Source organism: Podarcis liolepis (assembly GCF_965112155.1).
Source record: "Podarcis liolepis genome assembly, chromosome: 15".
Classification (NCBI taxonomy): domain Eukaryota; kingdom Metazoa; phylum Chordata; class Lepidosauria; order Squamata; family Lacertidae; genus Podarcis; species Podarcis liolepis.
In genome coordinates this window covers 3,783,406-3,810,067 of record NC_139566.1, presented here as the reverse complement: position 1 = coordinate 3,810,067, position 26,662 = coordinate 3,783,406, and the positions used below count along the sequence as shown (strand labels likewise).

At 49.9% G+C, this 26,662-nt stretch overlaps 2 protein-coding genes and 1 long non-coding RNA gene across 6 annotated transcripts in view; 2 read left to right on the top strand and 1 right to left on the bottom strand.

Moving 5' to 3' along the window:
* ARNT (aryl hydrocarbon receptor nuclear translocator) overlaps window positions 1–19,182 on the top strand; it is a 37,145-nt gene extending 17,963 nt beyond the window's left edge. For 2 of the 4 annotated variants that reach the window (XM_083477048.1, XM_083477046.1), the window contains 17 exons: window positions 348–561; window positions 1,954–2,167; window positions 3,230–3,329; window positions 5,223–5,288; window positions 5,594–5,679; window positions 7,171–7,247; window positions 7,788–7,922; window positions 8,732–8,806; window positions 9,529–9,680; window positions 11,698–11,808; window positions 11,997–12,072; window positions 12,853–12,976; window positions 13,689–13,788; window positions 14,105–14,276; window positions 14,675–14,831; window positions 15,941–16,095; window positions 17,016–19,182. In XM_083477048.1, coding sequence (XP_083333174.1) covers window positions 348–561; window positions 1,954–2,167; window positions 3,230–3,329; window positions 5,223–5,288; window positions 5,594–5,679; window positions 7,171–7,247; window positions 7,788–7,922; window positions 8,732–8,806; window positions 9,529–9,680; window positions 11,698–11,808; window positions 11,997–12,072; window positions 12,853–12,976; window positions 13,689–13,788; window positions 14,105–14,276; window positions 14,675–14,831; window positions 15,941–16,095; window positions 17,016–17,105 — 2,104 coding nt within the window. In that variant the 3' untranslated portion in view covers window positions 17,106–19,182. Of the gene's footprint in view, window positions 1–347; window positions 562–1,953; window positions 2,168–3,229; window positions 3,330–5,222; window positions 5,289–5,593; window positions 5,680–7,170; window positions 7,248–7,787; window positions 7,923–8,731; window positions 8,807–9,528; window positions 9,681–11,697; window positions 11,809–11,996; window positions 12,073–12,852; window positions 12,977–13,688; window positions 13,789–14,104; window positions 14,277–14,671; window positions 14,832–15,940; window positions 16,096–17,015 lie in introns of all 4 variants that reach the window. The other 2 variants (XM_083477047.1, XM_083477045.1) reach the window with 1 other exon arrangement.
* Window positions 1–26,662, top strand: part of HORMAD1 (HORMA domain containing 1) — a 578,262-nt gene that overhangs the window by 512,625 nt on the left and 38,975 nt on the right. The window lies entirely within an intron of this gene.
* LOC310694356 overlaps window positions 18,644–26,662 on the bottom strand; it is a 13,107-nt gene continuing 5,088 nt past the window's right edge. Inside the window, exons 3-4 of the long non-coding RNA XR_014519616.1 lie at window positions 23,411–23,586; window positions 18,644–18,780 (exon numbers count right to left, since the gene is read on the bottom strand). This is a non-coding gene — a long non-coding RNA (uncharacterized lncRNA). The remainder of the gene's footprint in view (window positions 18,781–23,410; window positions 23,587–26,662) is intronic.

Below are 26,662 nucleotides of genomic sequence, written 5' to 3'. Positions count from 1 at the left end.
GAGCTCTTCTCATGCTCTCAACCGCTGTGCGCTGTGAGCATCCCAAAGGCACCTAACTGGCTGCCCATTGCCAGAAGCAGAACCCTGCGCCCAATGGTCCTTTTGGCTCCAAGTGCAGTCGAGCTGCTTCTATGGTTGTTCCTGTTTTGAAGCGGCCAGAAGTTTCTCTTGCACCTTTCCCTCCCCTGTTGCATGTCCAGCATGAGAGTTTTGCAGCCTCTAACCACGATTCCTGGCCCCGCATCCATTCCTTTCCTCCCCCTCTTGTGCGACCGTGCGCAGGGTTGGGCGCTGGAGCCTTGTGAACTAACCGGCCTGCCTCCTTTCGCCCTCCCGCCAACCTGCAGGGAGAACCACAGCGAGATCGAGCGCCGCCGGAGGAACAAGATGACGGCCTACATCACGGAGCTGTCGGACATGGTGCCCACCTGCAGCGCCCTGGCCCGCAAGCCGGACAAGCTCACCATCCTGCGCATGGCCGTCTCGCACATGAAGTCCCTGCGGGGCACCGGGAACACCTCCACTGACGGCACCTACAAGCCCTCCTTCCTCACTGACCAGGTACAGGCTGTTAGATTTCTGTTGATGCCACTGTGCAGTTTTCGGAGTCACAAGACTCTGTTTACATTCCAGACTGTTGGAAGTCCATGGGAGATGGATGTTGCTGTTACTGGTTTCCCGTTTCTTTGTCTCAGTTGGTTCACTGACTCTCACAGAGAGAGGATGTATATTCTTTTCTGTCTGCGTAGTTAGAAATAAAACCTAGCAATGTAGCTTATATTTCTCGTCCTTCTGCTGCTTGGACGGATTAGGGAACGTGCCTGAAGCCTCATCAAAGGCTTAGGTCGTTAATCACCGTCGGAGGAACGTCCGAGGAGGAGTAGCTCGGCCGTACGGAATTCCGACACAGGCGTGTCCCCCCCACTTAACGCGGGGGTTATGTACAGGGCCTCCGTGTGCGTAAGTAGGGAGCACCCTTTAAACGTCCTCTGTGCTGTGCTTTCTCCAACCCAGAGCAAAAATACTGGATCCAAAAATGTCCATAACTAGAACTGAAGCTCTGGGGCCTCCAGGAGGCTGGAGGACGTGTAAATAAAAGTGGCAGCAGCTGCTGCAGCAGCAGCTGTTAGACGGAGAGGCTGAGCAGCCTAAACAAATCCCTGCTGTGTCTCTGCTACCTTCGGGGCTTCCTCCGCCCTCCCTGACGTCCTCTTTGGGCTCTTCTCGTGTGCCACGAGGACTCTCCTGCTCTTTCCCACTATTTCCGGGTTTGAAGTGAATTGGATTTTCCCCCAGTGTATATTTGGCCACATGAGAGTTGATCATCCCGGACCGTTGGTCCTGCTACCTAGGGATGATGGGAGCTGTAATCCAACAATGGCTGGGGACCCAAGTTTGAGAAATGCCAGTGAGGGTGTCAGACCAGAACCTGGGAGACCAGGGTTCGAATCCCCACTCAGCCAGGAAGCTCACTGTGGGGGGTCCTTGGTTGGGCCAGTCTCTGCCTCTCTCAGCCTCACCTCCCTCGCAGGGTTGTTGCGATGATAATGTGGAGGAAGAGGAAAACTGTGTTCGCCACCTTGAGATCCTTGGAAGAAAGGTGGAGTACAATTGTAATAAATGATTTTCCACATAAGGCTGGGAGAGACTCGCTCTCTCAATCCCCAGAGACCCCTCTGGATGTCAGTGTAGACAGCGCTGGTCTAAGTGGGGCAATCATGGGTTTGGCTTGGGACAGAGTAGCTGCCAATGTTTGTGTTCAGAGTCTTGAGGACTAGAATCTTGAGTTTATTTTTCAGGAGCCATGCCTCAGGGGTAGAGCAGAGGCTTTGCATGCAAAAGTTCCCAGATCCAATTGCTGGCATCTCCAGGTCGGGATGGGAATGCCTGCTGCCAGTCAGTGTGGACACTACTGAGCTTAATGCTCTGCCATCTCTCTCTCTCTCTCTGCAGGAGCTCAAACACTTGATTCTGGAGGCAGCCGATGGGTTCCTCTTCATCGTGTCCTGCGAGACGGGCCGGGTGGTCTACGTCTCCGACTCCGTGACGCCCGTCCTGAACCAGCCCCAGTCCCAGTGGTTCGGCAGCACCCTCTACGACCAGGTGCACCCCGACGACGTGGACAAGCTGCGGGAACAGCTCTCCACGTCGGAAAACGCCCTCACGGGTGAGCTCGGTCGTCCAGCCACCACCATCCCAGTCGGCACATGTCCTGTAAATTCCTGCTGAAATCCTGTTAACATTTAATAACCGTGGATGTCCCGGGATTTATGCTTCGCCCTGCTTTTTAGCGCCCTGCCGTTCCGCTCAGAATGGCCACAATGCAGTCACCTTGGGGAAGCAGAACCCAATACCACTTGCTGGAAACCACAAGAGGGCCGAGTTGCTCTTGAACTCAAATCCTGCTTGCAAGTTTCCCACAGGCTCCTGGTTCACCACTGTGAGAACAAGATGCTGGACTGGACGGGCCGTTGTCCTGATCCAGCTCTTCAGATGTTCCCATTGAGCCTCCAGGTCCCGAGGCAATCTGTCTAGATTCCTGGGTAGTTTGGGTCATTTGACTGCTGTGAGAAAAGGATGCTGGACTAGATGGGCCCCTTTGGTCCTGATCCAGCAGGGCTCTTCTGAGGTTTTTGCATCGCAGAATGCACCTGCTGTTGGGGACGGGCAGAGCGCGGTGAGGGTACATTGCGGGGGGGGGGGGCTGGAGTCTGACTTGGGAGAGGCGGTCAATGATCTGTGGGGGCCTGTGTCAGCCAGGAGGCAAGAGTCTGTGGCAGGGGAATCTTCAGAGCTGGAGGGTGGAGCACAGAATGGGTCAGAAGATGAGGAGGAAGAGGCAGGTCAGGCAAGTGAAGAACCACTGTCTCCTAGAACCAGGAGGGAATTGAAAAGGGAGGAGCAGGGGAAGTTTCCATGCAGGCATAATCTCCGGCTGTGTGTGCGCAGCCCATTGGGAGCAGGTACATAAACTGGAGAAGAAGTGATTGGAAGTTGCTGCAACTTCTCCATAGAGCACAAACCAGAGAATGCTAGTGCATGGTTACTGGGAGCCATAGAAGCTACTGTAAGTGTCCACATTTGAGTCAATTCTTAACTGTCTGCCATGTGCATTCCTTTTGCTGGGGAGTGCATAAAACCCCAACAACAACCTTGAAAGGTAGGTTTCTCCTGAGCAGAACTGCCCTCACATTTTTGACTGTGACAGTGACGATTTCCTTTTTCCCAGGTCGCATCCTGGACCTGAAGACGGGGACCGTCAAGAAGGAAGGGCAGCAATCCATGCGGATGTGCATGGGATCCCGGCGGTCTTTCATTTGTCGGATGAGGTAGGACAGGGCTCCTCGGTTCTGCGTACAAAACCCACATGCCGTATTTGCGTGAGCTGGGCGTAAATAAGGACCGCAAACAAGGAGAAGTGTCACTGCCTGCTTGGGATGCAGTGCCAGAGCGTGATTTGGCAAAACATGAGCAGGCCTCAGAGCCCAGGATCACTTAAAGCTATCTTCTACTGAGTCAAACTCTTGGTCCATCTAGACCAGTGCTGTCTACACTGACGGGCAGAGGCTCTCCAGGGTTTCAGGAAGGGGACATTCCCATCCCCTGTGTAGAGGATCGAAACTGGCATTGAGTATGGTTCTGGTTGTCTTACCATGTTAACGGGTATTATAGAGCTGGGAAAAGGGTTAGGGAAGGGCAAAGGATGAAAGGATCTAGAATGCTGCAGGGGCTGTAGTAACTAGCAGAATCTATGGCTTTTGAGTTTAGGAAAAAGTGAGAGGGGCAGGCTAAGAGGCCTTGGTGCGATGCAACCGTATGCTATGGTGCTTTGGAAGTGTATTGTAGCTACCGTATTTACTTGAGTCTATTGCGCCATCAAATCTAATGTGCGCCTCAATTTTCAGAACCGTGAAACCCCAAAAAAGTATTGGCCGGCAAATGTAAATGTGCCATCGAATCTAATGCGCGCCTTAATTTTCACAGTGTAATTTGGCCAAAAAAGGTGGGCATTAGATTCAAGTAAATACGGTAATAAATTCATTGCTGAACTTTCAGAAAAGGAGAGATCGTTCAAGGCCATGTTTCTGTTAATAAAAGTGCCAAGCAACGTAGTGTATTAAGAATTTACTTCTACACCACTGGTTCATACTCAGGTTTAGGGAACAAACCTTTAAATAAAAATGCAGCCCTGAGAAAACCCAAGCAAAGCTTCCAATAGGGACTGGTTTATGTAGAAAATCTATTGCACAAACTAACCACTTGTTCAGCGAACTGCCAAATCTGTATATTAATAGTATTTTTTTTAAAAGCCTCCTGCTGTAAAATATAAATGGATTGGGGAGATTTTGAAACGAGTGTTAATTCACACACTCGTCGCTGCTGTGTGGATGAGGAGGAAGGAGAGAATATTATTATTAATATTCAGTTCGTCAGTTGCCTGATATATAGCAGTCTCCAGGTGACTTACAGCAAATTTAAAAACATACAGGGGTATTAAGTTCCAGGCAGGGCTGGGGTGGGGATTCCTGCTCCAGGTTTCTCCCCTTCAGCCTTAAAAGTCCCCAGAAATGGCTAGCTGTCACATTCATCAGCAACTGCATTGTTAGAGAGCCAGCGTGGTGTAGTGGTTAAGAGCGGTAGTCTCGTAATCTGGGGAACCGGGTTCGCGTCTCCGCTCCTCCACCTGCAGCTGCTGGGTGACCTTGGGCCAGTCACACTTCTCTGAAGTCTCTCAGCCCCACTCACCTCACAGAGTGTTTGTTGGGGGGGAGGAAGGGAAAGGAGATTGCGAGCCGCTTGGAGACTCCTTCGGGTAGTGATAAAGCGGGATATCAATTCCAAACTCTTTTTGAATAAAAGTTTCTGGAAACCACAGGAGGGGAGAGGGCTCTTGTCCTCAATTCCTGCTTGTGGGGTTCCTAGAGGCATCTGGTCAGCCACTGTGAGAACAGGACACTGGACTAGATGGGCCCCTGGCCTGATCCAGTAGACTCTTAGCTTCATGACCAGAAGCAGCCACAGCATGGCTTTTGGGAGTGCTCCCTGGCCAGGCGGCATGGAAGCAAATCTGTGTAGTTCTGCCACAAGGAAGCAGGCAAAGGGCTGTGGGCCAGCTTGGTCCCTAAGTGAAGATACCAACGTCTTGCGGGGGGTGGGAGGAACCAGAATATTTGGGTGAAAGTGGAAGTAACGTGAGTTTGTTTCTGTCCTTCGCTCCACAGATGCGGCAATGCCACGGTGGATCCAGTCTCCATGAACCGCCTCAGCTTTATGAGAAACAGGACCCGGTAAAACTGGTTGTTCAGGGAGCCAGGGTTTGGTTGGCTGATAAGGGGTAGCGAGCAGCCCAATGTTAGCTTCCTGTTGCAAAGCGGAGTAGTCAAACTCTGATCTTCCAGGTCCTGGTCTGATACTCTAACTACTATACTACCGCTGCCTCTCACATTTGTTTAATCAGTGCAGGGGGTAGAGCTGAGGTTTTTGTTGGCAGGTTCCTTTCCTGAGAGTTCTGGTGGACTCTCATCCCCGCCGCCACAGTAGGATCAGCAAATGCAACCCTGGCAACATATTTCTCTCTGTTCCCTCCTTCCAGGAATGGGTTGGGTGCTGTGAAGGATGGCGAGCCTCATTTTGTCGTGGTCCACTGCACAGGATACATCAAAGCCTGGCCACCGGCAGGTAACCTCACCTGAATGTCTCATTCTGGAAGACCCCCTTTTTGATGTTTCTGCTAATTCATTTATTTCCTGTTACTTTGAAGTCCTGTTCTAAAAATAAAGTGTTATAGGGTTTTTATCAGGAGGGTGGGAAGTCTGGACGATGTTCATGGGTCCCTTCCAGGCCTGTGATCTTGTATCCAGTGGGTTTAGAGTCTAGTAAAAGAAGCCACTGAACTGCTCAGACAAGTTTCTTTGCAAGATTCCAGCTTTAGCTGGCTGCTGAAGTACTGCCATTTACATGTCCAAAGAGTGGGCATAGTTGCCGTAGAGACCAATGGATGGGTCTTTTCCCACCTTACCTGTCTGTATGCCAAGTCATCCTGGGCTGGAGAACGATAGGCCAGGGGGCGCTGTGTGTGAAAAAGAGAGGGGGGAAAAATGTGTGCGTATGTTGGCTGATGCTGGAAGCTGGAGACACACAGGATTGTCCTGCTCTGTTCTGGATCCAAAGCTACAATTTGATAGTCTTGCTGGGAATTTAATGAGGAGGCAATATCTGCTGGAGTTTGAATGCTGTGAGCCCCTCCATCCTATGCTCAGGTTGTATCTATGCATAAATAATGCCATGCATCCTAACTTGCTCAGATTTTCTTTCCCTTGTTTTCATTTTTCTTCTACATAACTGTCAATTTTCCTTTCTGAGATTCCTTCACTTCCCTCTTACCCTCATCTTTCTTTTTTTAAATTCACTAGCAGGTTTTTTTAATTAATGCATCCCTTCTTCTTCCCCTCTGACAGTTGTTTTCGCCCTCCTTTCCCATAGCAAGATACCCACTAATTTTACCCCGCAGGTGTTTCCGCAAGGAGACCCCCGTTTTCAAAGGCTTTCAATTACCCCTTGGTTCAGAAGTGTTTCACACAATGCTGGTCCCTCTCTTTGTTGTTTAGTCGTGTCCGACTCTTCGTGACCCCATGGACCAGAGCACGCCAGGCACTCCTGTCTCCAACTGCCTCCTGCAATTTGGTCAGACTCATGCTGGTCGCTTCGAGAACAATGTCCAACCATCTCGTCCTCTGTCGCCCCCTTCTCCTTGTGCCCTCCATCTTTCCCAACATCAGGGTCTTTTCCAGGGAGTCTTCCCTTCTCCTGAGGTGGCCAAAGTATTGGAGCCTCAGCTTCAGGATCTGTCCTTCCAGTGAGCACTCAGGGCTGATTTCCTTCAGAATGGAGAGGTTTGATCTTCTTGCAGTCCATGGGACTCTCAAGAGTCTCCTCCAGCACCAGAATTCAAAAGCATCAATTCTTCGGCGATCAACCTTCTTTATGGTCCAGCTCTCACTTCCATACATCACTAGGTCCCTCTCTACCTCCACCAAATTTCTCCCACTCTACCAGCCGCATGGGGTCGATAACTTATATTTTTTTAACCCACTAAGACCAGAAAAGACCCACCTTTGAGAAAAGCCTGTCCTGGCTCTGAGCTCAACTCCTCCTTCTTGCCACCCACAGGGGTCTCCCTCCCGGATGACGACCCAGATGCTGGGCAGGGGAGCAAGTTCTGCCTGGTGGCCATCGGCAGGCTGCAGGTGAGTTAGCCTTTCCCTCAAGCCCCAAAAGGACGCGGGAACCAGGTTGCCATCGATTGCTGAGCCTTCTTTGTATCTTATTGCAGCAGGTGTCCTTATCTGAGAGCCTCAAAAGCCGGACCACAATTGCTGTCCCCTGTGTTGCTCCAGGGCAAGGCTGGCAGCTTGCCTGAGGCCACTTTCGTAGAATCATAGGAGGTTGAAAGGGCAACCCAAGGGCCATCTAGTCCAACCCTCTGCAATGCGGGAATCATGGCTAAAGAATCCCCGCGAGATGGCCAGTTTGGCGAGCGCATGGCAGAGATTAGGGCCCAGTCCCTCGCCTCTCCCAGCTCTTGGGGAGAATCCGCTGCCAAAGAAGAGAAATAAGAGAAATAATCAGGGGCCTTCCACAGAGTTTCCTGCCTCCCCTTACTTGCCAACTCGCCTTCTTACGGGGGAAAGGGCTGTCTCTCCTCCAAGCAGGAAGCCCAATCCCTCCTGCCTAGCCCCCTCTCTGTAACCGGCCCCTAACCTCTTGGCGTCTCCCTTCCCTTGCAGGTCACGAGCTCGCCCAGCTGCGTGGACATAAACACCGTGTGCCAGCCCACCGAGTTCATCTCGCGGCACAACACCGACTGCCTCTTCACCTTCGTCGACCACCGTTGCGTGGCCACTGTTGGCTACCAGCCGCAGGTGCGGGGAACTGGAGGAGGGGGTTCCCAGCAAGAGCTGGGTGCACCTTGGCTCCCTGGGTCCAGGCCAAAAGCCCACTTAGTCCAGCATCCTGGATAATATTATTTATATATAAGTTAAACAGTGCCGGGGCTAAAATACACCCTTGCTTAACTCCCTTTGTGATTTGTAAGTTGTCCATTTGTAGAGCAGTGCGCCTTTCATCACAATATCATTGTATAAGCATTTAATCAAGTACAGCAGTCTTTTGTCTATATTTGAGGAATTCAGCTTCTCCCAGAGTCTTACTCGCGAAATTGAGTAGAATGCAGCTTTCAAATCAATGAAAGCTGCGTATAGCATGAGGTTTCCTGGGGACAGTCCCCGGATTTACAAATCAGTCCTCTGACAAAATCCTATCATTCCTACTGAAGTTGAAAAGTGACCCCGGATTCATTGAAAAAAATCTGGTAACCTTAGTATAGCACACCACCTGGTTTTTGCAGGAGCCGGTCAGATGCCTCCAGGAAGGTAGGGAGGGAATGCAAGAGCCCTGCCTCACTATTACTCATAAGAACTTAAGAAGTGTTTGACGTCTGGGTCGGGCCACAGGGGGCGCTCCTAGCCTAGCATCCTATTCTCACAGTGGCCACCCAGATGGCCCATAGGGAAGCCCACAAGGAGACCCACATGCAACAGCAACAGCTCTCCCGACTTGCTATTCCCAGCAACTGCTTTTATTCAAAGGTAACCTGCCTTCAACTGTGACATTCTGACTCTTTCTCTCTCTCTCTTTCTCTCTCTCCCCTGCCCCGCGCAAAAAAAAATAGGAACTCTTAGGAAAGGATATTGTTGACTTCTGCCACCCGGAAGACCACCAGCTTTTGAGGGACAGCTTCCAGCAGGTAAACCAGCCACGAGTCCATGACTGATTCAGCCTGGCATCTGCACAACAACCCAGCACACCCCCCTTGGCAAACACGTTTTGAATGCCGTCGGAGCAGGCAGGGGGAGCCTTGGGCCCTCCTGAGGTTGCTGAACTACAACTCCCATCCTGCTCCTCCCTGGCCACGCTTGCTGTCAGGGCTGGTGGGAGTCGTAGTTCAGCAAGATCCAGAGGTTGCACACATGCCTGCCTTATAGACCAATCCGTTCCCTGGTCTGGAGCACAAACTTCAGGCCATCTTTCCAAAGCCCCAGGAGGGAGGGAGGGGAAGCTGGCTTTTCACGACCTTCACAATCCTGCATTCCACCCCATAACCATCAACATCTGTGGAAAATGGAAATAAATACCTGCCAGGTGCTCTAGTGCGGGATGCAGAAACACTTTTAAAAGAGGGCAGGCAAGTTGCAGCCCCCAACACAATGTCGCCTCTTGCACTAGCCCCCTTTGCTGACATTTTTTAGAAAGCTGAAGTGTGGGGCTAAGATTGGGAAGCTCCAAAGTGGCGGAGCTTTATTTGGGGTTCTTCTGATCCTGGGTCTTAGGATAAGCACTGCCCTTTCAGGAACTGCATGTCTTGTGTTTTTTTTGGGGGGGTGGGCTCTTTTCCACCCCTCTGCTGTGGCTGCTGCTGTTGCCGGCGTAAAACCAAAACAAACCCCCACCCCCACCCCGTTTTTCCAGGTGGTGAAGTTAAAAGGCCAAGTTCTGTCCGTCATGTTCCGTTTCCGGTCCAAGAACCAAGAATGGCTCTGGATGAGAACTAGCTCCTTCACCTTCCAGAACCCCTACTCAGATGAGATAGAGTACATCATCTGTACCAACACCAATGTGAAGTACGTACGCGGGGACCCCCTGTGCCAACCCCACCCACCCCACTGGCAGCAGGGCCTGCTCTTTCGCTGTGTCCTCGAAAGACTTGTAGGGCGGAGGGGGCTTTGCAGTCACCCCCCAACCCAACCCCCCCCCCTAGCTTCATTCCAGCCTCTTTTTAAGTAAAATGCATTATAATAAGTTTCTGCTTCTGGGTTGTCAAATCTCCTTTGCCTTTTTTGTTGTTGTTGTTCAGTTGAACCCCAAGACCTACCAGCCAGATGCAAAATCAGGCAGGGCACGTTCAATTTTAAAGCCAACTTTGAAAATTCACAGCTTCCCGCAAAGAATTAGGGGAAATGTCATTTGTTAAGGGTGCTAGGAGCTGTTAGGAGGCCCCTCTATTCCCCTCCCAGAACTACAATTCCCAGAGCTTCATGGGAAAGAGGGATAAGCGCCTCTGGGAATTGTAGCTCTGGGAAAGGAACATGGCACTTTCCCTAAACACTCTCGGCATCAACCACAGCTCCCAGGATTCCTGGGGGGGGGGGGGGGGGGAGCCATGGCTATTTAAAGTCGCATCACCGTGCTTTAAATTTGTGGTGTGAATGTGGCCTTTGGGTACCCGATGCTAGTCCTATGCAGAGTGGACTCACTGAAATCCGCGGACAGGCTAACCTAGGTCCATAGATTTCCATATGTCTGCCCTGACTGGAACTTAGCTAGCTGCCGCCCTTAGAATTAAGGAGCAAGGAGCCTCCAATCCCATTTCTGAGTGTAGGGATTTGTTTCCAGTGCTAGAGGTCACAGCTCTTTTGCACACACACAAAAATTTGCTAACTGTGAGTTCAGATTTCTCCATTTTAGCTGCCTAACTTGTTTTTTCTTGCTCTGGGGTCAGAAACCCTAGTTGATCTACTGCAAAATTGCCCTGAGATCTCCCCACAGTCTACTTTCTGCCCTTCCCTTGGTCTAAACCGCCTGTCTGCTCTGAGTCTCCCCCTCTTTTGCTCTTGATTGGACAGGCTGCTGTGATGTCAGGGAATACGCTAGCCTTAATTGGAGCAGACCTACAGAACCTGACTACCTTGGAGAACATAAGAAAAGCCTGCTGGATCAGGCCAATGGCCCATTCAGCATCCTGTTCTCGCAGTGGCCAGCCATAGGCCCAGATCCGCAGCAGGAGGTTCATTAGTTTCATTGGGTCTGCTGCTGAGTAGGACTGGCATGGGATGCGACTCATAATGCCACCCCCCCCCCTCAGCCATCAGGACACCAGCTCTCCTCTTGGTCTGCCCCATATTGTCATGTTGGTGTCATTTCCTTGAGTGAATCCATACATTCACCATCCCCAAATCTGAAACTGGGACACATTTGCAAGACTAAGAATCATCTCCAGCTAAGTTTTACTGAGAGTAGACCCATTGAAATGAATGGAACTAAGTTATGTTGATTGATTTCAGTAGTTCTGCTTTGAGTAGCGCCAACACTGGAGACTGCTCTCAATTTTCTGCCTACTGCCCATCTTTCAGTGTATTTTTAAAATAATTTTGTGGTGTCGTGGAGGGGCGGGTGGCCTCTGAGAGAGTGTTGTGGCAGTCGGCTTGAGTAAGCTTATGCACAATCTATCTCTGCCCCTTCACTTGGGGGTGGGGAGAATCCCACACACCCATACACTCATCCATCCCATTTCCATATACCAGCTTCAGATGGGGAGCTTCAGAGAAATCAAAGCCAGATTTTGCATTTATTATGGAGTCGCTTATGTAGAACAGTGTAACGTGTTTTGTTTTTAAGCTGATGACAATCAAGCTTTAAAAACAAATGTGCCTGAAATTTATCAAAATGCAGATTTAAAACCAACAGATGCGTGTAAAAAGAATTGTGTGTCGGGGTAGCGAAAAAGACTTTAGCAGGCGCCAAAAACATCCTTGAGAGGAGGGAGGGGCATAAAGACCCCCTGGCTCACTGGAACGCTCTGAGGGTTGCGATTGGCTCCCTCCGATCCCTGACCTTCCCTTCCCTGATGACCCCCCCCAGGAACGCCAGCCAGGAGTCCCGGCCTGCCTTGGCCAGTCAGATGCAGCGGCCCCAACTGGGCCCCAACGCCAGCCTGCCTTTGGAGATGAGTCCTGCCCAGCTGGCAACGAGGTAAGTAGGGGGCTGTCTGGAGTCACCCTGGGGCCCTTTGCTCTGTGAGGGGTCTATCCCAAGGCCCCCCGGGGCATGTAGGTGTCGGAGCACCTTGTAAGCTCTGCTCGGTTCCTCTCCCTGCTTTGTGGCACTTTCCTCTGACCCACGACCGGCTCCTAACCTCTTAACAATGACTTGCGTTTCAGGCAGCAGGCGACGCAGCCAACAGACGTCGACGTGGTCCCTGTCAGGGAGAGCTTAGCCAGTTACGACCACGCCCAGGTAAATCGACAAAGGTTCCAAGAGTTTCCATGGGGACTCGTCCCAGCTCCCTGCCCTAAATTGAGACCTGGCAGAGGGCACACACAAACACACCCGCTGACACGGATCACTGTGTCCCTCCTTTGGCAGACCACACACTCCACTGGAAGGAACTCATGGCGCTCACCTCTGTGGAGTTGCCAGTCGCCATTGGCGACTAGAGGAGTCGTTCAATACTGGACTGCAGTGGCATGAGAGGAAGAAATGACTTTTTTTTTCATAACTCCCCTCTTCAGCCATCCTTCAGCCTGCCCCCTTTGCATGCACACAACTGAAAACATAGATTTTGTGGAGTGGCAATTCAGACAGGATTCTCCCACCCCGTCCACTCTCATTTAAGTGGCATGTTGCAGGATTTATGTTAGAACACACCTAGATTCCAATCCTTGCTCAGCCGTGAAGCTTATTGGGGTGTCCAGGGGCCCAGTTGCCATCTCTCAGCCTAACCCACTTCTTGGGGTAGTTGTGAGGTTAAAATTAGGGGAGAAGGAATGGGGTATGGTGCCCTGAACTCTTGGGATGGGGTGGGGGATGGAAATGGAAATAAATCTCTGGGCTTATCACTTATTTAGTTGTGTGTGCACATGTTGACACCTGCAGATTGTATCCTACATTAATCATACTCAAGACTCTCTGCAGTTAATGGGTTTGACTGACCTTAGGCACCTTGATTTCAGAGGATCTACTCAGGAGTAGGACTGAGCTGACTGTGCAACCCTGTGTTTGCTCATCTCCTTCCAGGCTGCCGTTCAACCGGTGGCCACCACCGGCCCGGACCATGGCAAACCTCTGGAGAAAGCAGAGACCCTTTTCAGTCAGGAGCGGGACCCTCGCTTCAGTGAAATTTACAGCAGCATCAGCACAGGTGAGAGGGTTGGGGTCGAGGGGGTGGGAAATCAGAGCCGGTAATCGGTAGCCATGTCAGTCCATCCCCTGGGAGAAAAAAGAGAGAAATCTTGGGGAACGCCAAAGGTCCCAAGTTCAATCCCCAGGGGCATATCCAGGTAGGGCTGGGGACGTCCGACCTCACCTGAAACCTTGAACCCGTCAGTGTCAACGGTCCTGGGCGAGGTGGGCCCAAGCAGCCTTTTGCTATAGCTTCCTATGAGTTGGATCGAGCATTAGTCCTGCTAAGACCAGGACCCCTTGAAATGAACGAAGGTAGTGGATTTGTTCCTTATTTAGCTGTTTAATTTATAAATCCTGCCTTCTCCCCAGGCCGGGACTCAAGGCGACTTACACAAAGCGGCACAGAGAAAGGACAAGAAACTAAAAGCATATTTTAAAATAGTTTGTTTAAACTAGAGTGGAATGAAAATGGCATAAAGGCAGATTGAAATACAGATAATAAAAAAGCAGCACAGCAGTGTCAGAAGCCCTTTCCTTAAAAACAGTCATTCCCAAAAGCCTGTCAGAATAAATTTATCTTCATCTGCCAGCAGGAAGGGCAAGGAGAGAGCCAGTATCTCGGAATAAGGCCCATTAGTATCAGTAGGTCTTCGTTGGATATCGCCCAATATCCCGTTCTTGGGTGGCCAGGTCGGGGCTAACCATGCTTCTCTCTCTCTGTCTATCAGACCAGACGAAAGCCGTCTCTTCTGGCTCTCTGCCCGCCAGCCAGTCCCTCTTCTCCCAGGGAAGCAGTTTCATAGCTCCGCGTCCCACCGAGAACTTCAGGTGAGGTCTAAGGGATAGTCTCAAGACTCCTGCAATTGGCTGAGTTTCCTTTCCAGTTTAGCCCAGCCTCCGCAGTGCAGTGGTTAGAGTGAGGGTTCAAATCCTCACTCAGCCACCAAGCTCACAGTCTCCCAGCTTAAGCTACATCAAAGGGGGTGGGGGGACCACATATGCCGCCTTGAGCTCCTCAGAAGAAAGGCGAGATAGAAACTGAGTGAACAAATAGAGGAATGAATGGCATGCCAGCTCTCTGCGTGCCTCTTCAGCCACACTGGCCTTTCCTCCCTTAACTCTGCCCTCTTCCTCGCCTCTGTAGGAGCAGCACGATGGTGCCCCCCGTGAACGTCATTCAGCAGCAGCTGCCCACAGCACCGCATTCAGCCTCGGCGGGTCAGATCCTGGCCCAGATCTCTCGCCACTCCAATCCCGATCAGGTCTCCGGGACCACGTGGGCTTCAGGGACGACACGCACGTCTTTCACTGCCCAGGTAGTTTTTTTTCTTTTTCCTACAAACCATATATATGGGCATCCCTAGTACGAAGTGGGCTTAGCCACAGTTTTGTGTTGAATAGTCACAAGCTGCCGTGTTTGCTGGAGGAGCTGGAGCTGCGCCTGGTTTAGGAGTATAGGAAGCTTCTGCCTCATTGAATCATAGAACTGTAGAGTTGGAAGGGACCCCTGGTGGTTATCTAATCCAATCCCCTGCAATGCAGGAATCTCAACGAGATTGTACATAACAGACGGCCATCCAGCCTTTGCTTAAAAATCTCCAAGGAAGGACATTTTGTTCCTGCAAGGACATACACTCCAGCTTCCTGTAACCTACCAGTTGCTTTTTATTTATCTGCTCACTGTTTAAATTTCTTTTTTGTGCTCTTCTAGCAGGCGGCTTCCCACGCTGTTAAGACTCGGCCGCCTTCCTTTGCCATGGGCACCTTCCAAGGCACCCCGTCCTCCTTCAGCCCCATGTCGACACAAGGCTCCACAGCTTCGCCAGGCGGGTCTGCCTACCCAAGCCTTGCCAGCCGCAACGCCAGCTTCGGTGAGTGTTCCCCACCGGGTTTGGAAGTTGCAAGCGGTGATCCTTCTGCTGAAGAGGCAGGACTCTGTCGCCGTGCAGTTCCTCGTTCTGCAGAAGCAACGCTGTGAAATGATGGGCGTGTATGTTGAGCATAGCGGGAAGGGCCGGAGCTCAGCAGAAGAATATCTGCTTTGCTTGCAGAAAGTCCCAGGTTCAAATCCAGGCACCTTCTGCTAGGGCTGGGGAGACCATGCCTGAACGTAACAAGAGCCCACAAGGACCGCCTCTCTCCATATGAACCTACATGGACCCTGGGATCATCATCTGAGTCCCTTTTTCATGTGCCTCCTCTAAGAGAGGTCCAGAGGCTGGCAACATGACAACAGGGCCTTTTCTGTGGTGGCTCCCTGCTTGTGGAATGCTCTCCCCAGGGAGGCCCACCTGGCACCTTCCTTGCATATCTTTAAGCGCCAGGCAAAAGCATTTCCCTTCAACCAAGCCTTTGGCTGATTAATATTCTACATCCTTTTAAATGTGCTTGTTGTGGAAACAATTGCACAATCAATTCTTTTTTGAAATAATTTTGATTGGTTTTACAAAATAAATCACGATTAACATTTTTCAATAAAAGAAAAGTTTAAAATAAAACAAGATTCTCCCAAATCTTAGGACTCCCCTCCTCCCCTCTGTGGGTGCTTTAAGTTTCTTAATCAACTGCATATTAGAGTTCATCCAAATTTCAGTTCTCCAATATGTCCAAAGTCTCTGTAACATTGCAAGAGTTATTCAGAGCATGCCATTAACCGCACAATCATTTCATGGTTGCCGGGAACAGTATTTTTCAGACTTCCCACAGGAATACTTTCAAATGCTTCCTGAATGTCAATAACAAGGGAGACAGGCGCACCTCACAAGGGAGGGCATCTCCTGTGAATCCACCTGGGATCTACCTTCTGTCCCACTTCTGATTGTTAGACCTCTTTCTGCAGCCCAAAGCAGGGCGTTTCCGCCCACCAACTCCTTCTAAGCCAAACCAGTCAATCTAGACCAAAGTGTTTTATCAAGGGCATGGGGAAAGAACAGTCTGTCTCCTACACTCGGTGCTAACCGCATTTTTGTTCCTTTCAAAGCTGCTGGAGAGAGCGGGCAGGCCCCAGCCCCATTCCAGCCCCGGGCAGCGGAGGGGGTCGCCGTGTGGTCGCAGTGGCAGGGTCAGCACCACGGACAGAGTCCAAGCGAGTCACACGCCCAGCAGCCACCACCAAACCAGTCGGAAGTCTTCCCGGTCAGTCAACCTCCCTTCTGCCACGATTCCAGTAACGTTTCCTGCTCCCTGTTTTATAAACAGAGGCCAAGACGCCAATGATCCTCTTGCTAGGGATCCAAACCAGGATTTAAACCTCTGGTAGCTGACTCTATTTCCCCATCTTTGATTTATTTAAAAGCACTGATAACCCAAGAAGCCGCACTATACTGAGCGAGACCGTTGGTCCACCTAACTCAGTATTGTCTACACAGACCGGCAGCAGCTCTAGATCCTCTCACAGCACCCTTAACAAACGACAGTCCCCGGGATTCTTTCTGGGAAGCCATAACTATTAAAGTAGTGTAAAGGTAAAGGGACCCCTGACCATTAGGTCCAGTCGTGACTGACTCTGGGGTTGCGGCGCTCATCTCGCTTTACTGGCCGAGGGAGCCAGCGTACAGCTTCTGGGTCATGTGGCCAGCATGACTAAGCCGCTTCTGGCGAACCAGAGCAGTGCACGGAAACGCCGTTTACCTTCCTGCTGGAGCGATACCTATTTATCTACTTGCACTTTGACGTGCTTTCGAACTGCTAGGTTGGCAGGAGCAGGGACTGAGCAACGGGAGCTCACCCCGTTGCGGGGATTCGAACCGCCAACCTTCTGATCAGCAAGTCCTAGGCTCTGTGGTTTAACCCACAGTGCCACCCGCGTCCCTAAAGTGGTATAAGGGTGCTTTAAATGTATGATCCAGAAGGGATCTGAGTTAATACAGATAAAGGTTTTACATAGCACATTTGAGGGTGGGGTTCATTTTAGGGGGCGCTGTTAAATGTTTGCAAGTAGGAAACCCTTCTCCTGCATTCAGGAACCACTTTCTGCCCGTCCTAGAAGATACAGTGCACTGTCACCTAAGCAACAATAATTTCATTCTCATTTTCGAATTCCCTTTCATTTACAGGACATGTTGTCCATGCTAGGGGAACAAGGAGCCAGCTACAACAACGAAGAGTTTCCCGAGCTGAACATGTTCCCCCCCTTTTCGGAATAAGGATGGGAAAAGATCTGTGCAGATGGTGCAGTTTCCCCTGGCCCCCCGTGTAGCGACGCAGGGAGGGAGGAGCGTTTGTGACTCCCCCCACCCTTTCTAACTTCTGTCAAAGACTGCCAAAGTCTTCCTACTTCTGGGAAGCAGAAGCGCTGCAGGCGAGGCATCGCAGAGGGAGTCCGGCTTGTTCCCAACTTGGGTGGAGCCTCCGGCGAGGCCGCTGTTTCCCTCCTTCCCGGCAGACCTGCCGCGAACCGGTTGTGTTTTGGAGAAAGCCGTGTGTGCAGAGTCCAAAAGCAGTCGCGAGGACTTGGGGAGCCCGATGAGTGGACGATGCTCAGTGTGCGATCATCAGGGATTTTTAAAAGCTCAATGGGTGTTTGGTTTTTTAAAAAAGAAGCACCCTACGCCATAACCTTTTATACATATATACATATATATATAAATATATCAAAACTGTATTCTTGTTTATACGATGTCAGGGAATGGGGGCAGAATTTGCCCCCTGAAATGATGCTTAAAGCGCTGTGTAATTCCGTCACCTGTGAACACCCGAGGCATATAGAGGAACTCGTTGCCGCGCACTCGTTTCACTAGCGTCCGCACTCGTGTGTTCAGGTCTTGCACGTTATCTCCCTCGAGCAGTGTTAATGAAATGGAGGGGTCTGCTTGCCCCCACCCCAACGGTTCACCCTGCTGGGCTAGCAACTTTCTCAAGTGCCCCCCTTTCCCAGCAGCCGCCAAGCCCCCCACCAGGGCTTGAATGCTGTGTATGTCTTTAGAGCATTGTGCTCTCCCCATAATGTATAGGGGAACTGGGATGCCAGCCGGCACTGGGGACTACAAGGAAGTTGGGGGACATTGAAGCTGGCTGCACCTGGCTAGTCAAGGAAAAAGTAGGCATGGCTTGTCCTGAAGGAAGCCTTCAGGTTCCTCTGTTCTCTGGAAACCTAGACAAGCAAGTGTGGTGTTTGCCTTCTGGGATGATGAGACTCAAGGTATCCACCATTGAAGCTGGCCCTGTTTCCTCCCATAACCTGTGCAATTAAAAGTGGGCCTCGCTCATTAGCGGAACCCTCTTGGCTTCCTTTTTTCTTGTAACGCTTCAGGACGGGGGACACTTCCAAGCCATAAGAAGCATCCGTAGCACAAAAGCTTTTTGTTGTTGTTGCATTGTTGAGGATTTTGGGGTTCACGTGGGTCCCCTTTATGTCCATCCCTCTCTTAATGTGAAATGGGACAGGGCTGCAATCTTCCCCCGGCGCTCACACAATTCTGGAAACAAGCAGATTTAATCTGAGCAGGTTTCCTGTCCATCTGTTGTTCCTGGTGATGTCTTCCCCTCCCCCCCTTCAGTGGGGGGTAAAGAACACACATACCTGTCTCTCCCCCCCCCCCAATCCAGGCATCATCCTGCTCACCTGTTCTAGGGGGTGGGGAGTAAGAATTGAGATGAGACGATGGGAACCTTGTTCTGGAGATGTGTGATCGTCATCGAAATATACTTACATTTGTCATGAAGCCTGAATTCTTGGAATCTACCACTGTCTTCTTTCATAAATCTCAGTTGAAAGTGGGGTGCACCCCAGGCTTTGGATAGAGGGGAAGACTGTTCCTCTCGCGTTCCAGAAGTTATGTATATGATATTGAATAGTGTAACAATGCAGTGCTGTCTTTTCTGAGAAGGAAAAATGAAAGATCAGGATAAATTCTTTTAAAAACCCACGGCGATTCTCATTTCTATCTTGCAAAACTCAGCCATTGTTTGCCAAAGCGCAAGGATTGATCTCCCGGCGTCCCAAAAATATGGCACCAACCACTTTGCGATTTAAAAGCAACAATAACTTTTTAGTAATGACTGCAGAATTCAGCATCTGGATAATTTCTAGTTCTTTCCCCCCCTTTTTGTGTACTTTTAAAAAAATCAAGTTTCTGGCCCTCATGATGAAGAGGACCAGCTTGATGATGTCTGTGGGCCCGTATCTCAGAAGCATTTTACTGTTTTTCGTGTCGGCCTTTTGTCCCTTGCCCTGGCTTAACAGAGCAATTATGCAAAATAAACGATATGCCATATGTTTTATTCATGATGTTGTGCTCAGCTTTGATGAGAAAGGAGTTTCTTTTTTCCTGAATTTCAGCTGGTGGGTTTTAAGAATACGGGAATATGGTGTTTCCCCCAGGGCCAAATTAACTTGGACCGCTGTGCCATCTCAGGCTCATGTGCTGTGGGATAGACATTGGGATTCAGAATCTCATGAGGCTGTGCTTTAGGGTCTGTTTCCAGAGGTGGGGCGTTGTGGGGGGTGTCAGCTGACCAGTACCTCAAAAACAGTGTATTCCCGACACCTTGAGGATTAGGATCTCCCCCAGCTTTCCTGGAAATGCCACAGGGGATTGGATTTGGGGCCTTCTGCATGCAAGGCAGGTGTCCTGCTGCTGAGCTGCAACCCTTCCCTGTACCCATGATGCTCCATGACCCATAAGGCACCCTGAGTATGCATGCAATGGGGCACAGGCTGGCAGTAAGAAAGAAACCTTGGTACAGAAGGCAGCATCCATCTCTCCTGCCCAAGAGCCTGAACATTGCCCACCTCCCCACCCCAATGCCACTTTACCCATAGTGCACTGTGCTGCAGCCCACCCCCACCACCCTTGCAAGAAAAAATAAAGTAAGATCCCAGTCCTCATGGTTCTTAATGAGACTGGACAAAGGTTTATTTTTTTTCTAGCAGACCTGTGAACTGGCAGAGACACTTCTGCAGAGCCAATGGCTCGTTTATGTAATAATCCATGGTTCATTACACTGGGTGTTTTCCCCACAACAGCCAGAAACGAGCAGCAGCTTGCCCTGTTTACTGGTACTCCCAGGATATATTGCTTCTATATCTGGAGGCTCTATTGTGCATAAATAGCTATCAGGAGATCTATGTAAACTCATTTAATCCTTTTTTAATAAGAACCATTACTTCCCTCTCTCAACAGAAAAAAATCGGTTTGGCCACGCTACATTTAACCTCCGAAGAATCCTGGGAACTCATTTGTTAGGGGTGCTGGGAAACACAGCTACAGTTCCCAGGATTTTTTTTGGGGGGAGCCTTAAATGTATGGGGTGTAGGGCAGCCACAACCTTTCTTCTACATGGACACAAACCACGTAGCAGCTGCCTTACACGGAGTTGGAAGGGACCCTGTGGCCATGTAGCCCACCCCTTGCAATGCAGGAATATTGGTCCATTTCACTTAGGGATGCCTACTTTGGCTGGCTAGCTCAGGTTCTCGGGGGGTTATTTCTAAAACTGGAACTGCCAGCGATTCAATTGCGGGCTGTTCCACACGCTCAGCTGGTGCCCTCCCTCAGATCTCTGACGTGGTTACAGCCTTAACACTCACCTAGCTCAGGTAAACATGCAACGCCATGATGACAGAGCAGCTACAGCAAAAGGCCTCCCAATTCTGCTCCCAGGCCCTAGCTCAGTGTCTTAACCACTACCCCACACTGCCCCAGAGCATCCCCCCGCCTCTCCCCCCCATCTCTCAGCCTCCTGCTTCTGCCAGTTGAAGAGTTGAGATGCCTGCAACTGATGCTTCTGGCCAGGAGTTAAATTTCTCTGCCTTTTTCTTTTTACATCACTGGCTTCTGAATAGCTGCCTCCGCAAAGCCTGTATCAGAGGTTAAGCTCTGCTTCTCTCACCCCTTTTAAAGTTTCTGCCTCTGGGATGCTGCAGGGTGGCTCTGAAGAGGCCCAGGGACCAGAATAATAATGAGGACAATTTATACATTTCCCACAATCTACTGGTGTGCAGAACAGTATATATTGATTTACTTTGGCCTGTCCCACCAGGGAGTGCTCTTGCTTCACTTTCACATTCAGGTCTGTTTACACAGAGTTCCAAGAGACCCAAAGGGGTCATCTAGTCCAACCCCCTGCCATCATGGAACCTTGAATGGGGCCCAGAAACAAACTGGCAACCGGTGCAGCTGCTTTTAAGATGGGTTATGTGAGATCTAAACAGAATCCCAGCCAGTAGTCTGGCTGTGGCATTTTGGACCAATAGACCAAATCTCTCCCCCACTGCCACCACCAAATTCAGCCATTAAGCTCCCACAGGGGCAACTTTGGCCCATCCATTACTGCCTTCCATCCTAAGCTACCTCACAGGGTTGCTGAGAGGATATAGTGCCCCCTCAAGCTAGTTGGAGGGATACATGTGAGATAGTTTAGCAAACTGGTATGTGTGTGTGTGAAGAAGCAGCTCAGATTTTGTGCCTGAAGAAAACCGCTTCATGGCTTGCAGCAAAGTAGTCAGTTCCTCCTATGACCCATTTCCCATTTCTTTTTGGGGGGAGGGAACCCACCACCAGCAGCAATATAGTCATAAGTTTCCCACTTCCTCCTTCCCACCCCCTGCTTCAGCTGAAAGGGCTCCTGTGCTTTTTATACAGTAGTTGTGGTGGAACCAACAGGCGGAGCTTTTGCCCAGTAGAGCAGCTGCCCGGGTTGAATGATCTTCCTGCAGAAGGAAGTATGCTAGAGGGAAGGGGAAATGGGTCCTGCATTTGCACTAACTAAGCTCTGAAAGAGTAGCTCTGTACGTGTTCATCAGCCAACCCTTGCACACCTTTGGGAACCACGATTCCCGCTGGCTGGGGCTGACGGGAGCTGTCGTTCCACAACATCAGGAGGGTACTGGGCTGCGAATTGCATTTTAAGGAGGACTGTAAGATTTTAAAACCAGGTCCCTGCAAGAAACAGACTTAGCAGCAGCTCCAGGGCAGCAGAAAAAGACAAATCAAGAACTTCTTCATGTCTCACTTAACAAAAGGATGGCTAGTTTGTGACACTCCCAATGCGATTTTGTCATTGTTTAATGCATTTGTATGTTGGCTCCCAGTTCACTTCTGAGCACAATTCAAAATGTTGGTGCTGACCTTTAAACCCCTAAACAGTCTCGACCCAGTATACCTGAAGGAGCGTCTTCACTCCCATCGTCCAGCCCAGACACTGAGGTCCAGTTCCAAGGGCCATCTGGCAGTTCCCTCACTGTGAGAAGCAAAGTTACAGGGAACTAGGCAGAGGGCCTTCTCAGTGGTGGCGCCCTCCACAGTGGAACACCCTCCCTTCAGATGTCAAGGGGATAGACAACTGCAGACTTTCCAGAGACATCTGAAGGCAGCCCTGTATCGGGAAGCTTTCGTGCTGGAAGCCACCCAAGGTAGCTGGGTGAAAGCAGTCAGAGGTGTGGGGTATAAGTAATAAGTAATATTTATTATTATTACTCTTGGGAGGGAATTCCACAATATGGAAGCAGCCGCAGAAAAGGCTCTCTCTTCTGTCATGCTTCTTATGTCAATGGGGTCAAGAGAAGGTTGTTAGATTCCAGCTCCCATCAGCGCTGGTGCTCAGGTCCTGCTTCTGGAATCCCCAATGGGGCACCTGGATGCCCACAGTGAGAACAGGAGGCCGGACTAGACGGCTACAGTATTCGTCTTATGCCAACAGCGGCAGCCTCAAAGAGGCCATAGCAGTTTGGGAGGTCTTGCATGACAAAACCTGCTTCCCTGGAAGATCAAACTTCTTGTGATAGAGGAAAGAAATGGCAGAACATACTAGGGACTCAGCCACATTAGTCAAAAATGTGTTATGAACATGCAACATGCAACACCAGATGATGCCAGAGAGCAAAAAAATTTTCTATGCAGTATTTACATAGGTTCCCCCCTTTTGTTATAACGATTTAATTTCTGACATATTTATAGCGGTTTTTTTCTGTGTGTAGATCCACCCCAGGAAGTATGGGACTGGTGCTCTGTTTGACACAACGTCATCTAACCTCCCCACAAACAAATTAGAACGAAGGCTCCTGAAATAGTTAACATCATCTGACATCCCTGCAGACAGATCAGGATAAATGTTTGATAAAGAGGTTGTCTGGAAGTGGCTTTATATGGTCACTGCCAGCTAGGAAGCCTTAATCCAAGGCAGCAACCATTGCTGGACCTTGGCACGTCAAATTCCCCCTGTTAATTAATAATTATGCCTTGTGTAATTCTGTCTGCTCTGAAAATCAACTGCTGCCTCTGGCCTGATCTGCAAAAACAAGCAACCCCTGGGCAGCTGCCAGATGTTAGCAAGAGTCATGCATTGTGGGAAAGGGAGCCTCTTTTGCACCTGCATCCGCAGGTGGGGGCAACTGACATCTTAACTTTCCACATGGTTTCATTGTAAATGCACGCAGGTGTTATTTTCTGCTTCTGGATCGAGTCCTGCTTCTGAAAAACGTCCCCCAAAGAGATTTGGCCCAACCAACCTGGTGCTCCCAGCCGTGCTCTGCAGCCATGTTGGCCAGGGGTTATGGGAGTTGTAGTCCTCAAACATCTGGAGGGCACCGCATTGGCAAAGGCTGGATGTAAGCTGTTTGCAGTTAGGCTCTCCTTTGAAAATCAAAACCTCTCTGGTTTGCTGTGCTGCCAGAATTGTGGTTTTCTGCAAAAAGAGCACATTCCTGACGTGAAGCTGGTGACTCAAGTCACATCTTTTCATTTAAGATCCCCCACCTCCTGGTTTTCCTTCCTTCCTACCTAAACTTTTTTTTAAAAAAAGATTTAATTCAGTTTTGCATACTTAAGCTTGATTTCAGGGGCAGGAGACATTCTTTTCAGCCCACAGGGGCCAGATCCCCTCATAGGGAACCTTTGGGGGGCCACATGCAGTGGAGGGCAGGACCAGATGCAGTGGTGGGCAGGGCTGGGAACATAAGTAGGTGGAGTCATGGATCTGACTCTTACCATGCAAGGCTATATTCAAATCATGCAAAACTCAGAGATTTCTACACCACCACCCCTCTCTCCATCTTCCATCCAGGTATGCAAGAAACAGTCTAACCATTCAAGGATGCCTTCCCGTCAAGGGAAAGCACTCATAGGATCATATACTCATGGAATTGTAGAGTTGGAAGGGCCTCCCAAAGGTCATCTAGAACCCCCTCCAATGCAGGGTCTCCAGGAGATTGAGGGTGTGGTGTGGCCTGGGGTGAGGGGTGTGGCCTCAGGAGAGTCCTGAGACCGCATGCATCCCCCAAGCCCAAGAATCCCACCCCTGTGGGGTATTCATTCATTCATTTGTTTTCTAATTTCTGTGTATTGTGTGCTGCCCTCTCCCAAAGCATCCATGGCGCCAACACAACATACGGTAAACCCCAAGCAGCCATTGGGATCAAGAAAAGCAGTCTGAATTCTGAAATCAAATTCTCATTAGCCTGGCTTCCACTTCATTTGCTTGGGAGCCAGAACATTTTGTGTTGCTAGATGTGACTCTTGCCTTCTCTGTGTCATGTGGGGCCTTACGAATCTCCAGCTGGAAATTCCCTGTTATTCATACATATACACACATGCACAAGCATTGACTTATGACAATTTTTAGCAAATCAAAGTGAGCTCAAGGTCAACTGCTCATCGCATTCCTGCTGCTGTAGGTTTTGGTGCCCTGTGCCTGCCCAACCCAGAATTTGGAAGGGATGGGGGTGGGAAATAACAAAACCAGCTCCAAATCAATTCCAAAATCTCCTTTTCAAAGCCAGCAGGAGAAAGAGCCTTGATTGAGATTCTACTCTTTTATCTCTGCAGCTCTGAACACTCTGAACAATCAAAGGCAGCTTGCAGAAATATTCAAGAAGGAAAATGCAAGATAGATCCTCAGAATGCCGCTATGCTAAATGGCAGAAACACAAATAAAGGTGTGTGGGTTGTGTCGTACGAGGCCATGATACTCTGGGGCAAGCAAGCCTTATTTCATTTCTTTATTCTTATGTTTATATCCCGTCTTTCCTCCAAGGAGCTGGAGGCAGGGTCTGTGGCTCTTTCTCCCTCTCCCCATTTCATCCTCACAACAGCCCTGCGAAGTAGGCTAGACTGTGAGACTGGCCCATGGTCACCCAGTAAGAGCTTTGTGGCTGAGTGGGGAGTTGAACCCTGGATTTCCCAGGTCCCCCCAGCCTAACACTCTAACCAAGGCACCACACTGGCTCTGAGGGAGCATATCAAAGATTTGCATTGGGTCAAAACAAGCCCAGACAGATGTTTTACCTCTCCCCCCTGCCCACCCACCACTCCCCAGCTGCCTGAGTATAGTTTTTTCCAAATGGTATGTTCTCAAAACAGTTTTCCCCCCCAATTCCATGAAAAATGAACACAATCCTGGGAAATGGTGTTGCTTTGATGCCTTGCTATATCTTGTTAAGAACATAAGACTAGCCTGCTGGATCAGGCCAATGTCCCATCTAGTCCAGCATTCTGTTCTCACAGTGACCAACCCAATTCTTAAAGGAAACCCACTAGCGGGACCTGAGCACAAGTACTGTCTCCCCTCCTGTGGTTTCCAGCAACTGGTATTCAGAAGTATTGCTGCCTCCCACTATGGAAGCAGAGCAGAGCCATCATGACTAGCAGCCACCAGAAGTCTTCTCCTCCGTTAATTTTTTCTGCTATGCTGTTTAACACCTACATGAAACCACTGAGTGGGGTTATCCAGAGTTTTGGAGCACATTGTCAGCAATATGACACTCAGCTCTGCTTGTCATTTACATCTGCAGGCGAGGCTGTGGATGTGCTGGACCAGTGTCTTGGCTCGGTGTTGGACTGGATGAGAGCCAATGATCTGGAGTTCAATCCAGATAAGACACAGGCACTTTTGGTGGGTGGTTCCCTAGACTGGACGGATGGGAGGTGGCCTGCTCTTGATGGGGTCACACTCCCTCTGAAGGAGTAGGGATGCAGCTTGGGGGTACTTCTGGATCCATTGCTGTCACCTGAGGCTCAGGCGGCCTCGGTGACACCGAGTTCCTTCCATCAGCTTGGGTTGATGACCTAGCTGTGCCCCTATCCACTCCAGTCACCTACTAAACGTGAACCGCCTCTGAAGACGGTTCAGAAACGTCGGCTGGTACAGAATTCAGTGGCCAGGTTGTTCACCGTAGCAAGGTGGTTTGAGCATATTACACCGATCCTAGCCCGACTACACTGGTAGCCAATGTTTCCAGGCCCAACTCAAAATGCTGGTGTTGACCGATAATGTCTTGAATGGCTTGGGACTGCAATAACTCTAGGTGGACCACCTCTCCCCATATGAACCTACCCAGACCCTGTGATCATCATCAGAGGCCCTCCTCCAAGAGCGATCTGGAAGGTGGAAACACGAGAACAGGCCTTTTCTACAGTGGCTCCCCTTTTGTGAAATGCTCTCCCCAGGGAGGCTCACCTGGCACCTTCATTACATATCTTTAGGCACCATGCAGAATCATTTCACTTCAACCAGGCAGTTGGCTGATTGAACATTCTATAGCTTTTAAAATGTGTTTCTGAGAGGGAGCGTTCTCTTTTTGTTTTATTATGTATTTTGTATTCTCACTTTGTATTTTGTTGTTCTGAACTGCCCTGTGATCTTCAGATGAAGGGTGGTATGCACATTAATTAAACAGCAATAATAAATATATAATAATAATAATAATTTGTCTAATCTTCTTTAAAAGCAATCTAGGTTGGTGGCCATCATTGCCTCCTAAGTT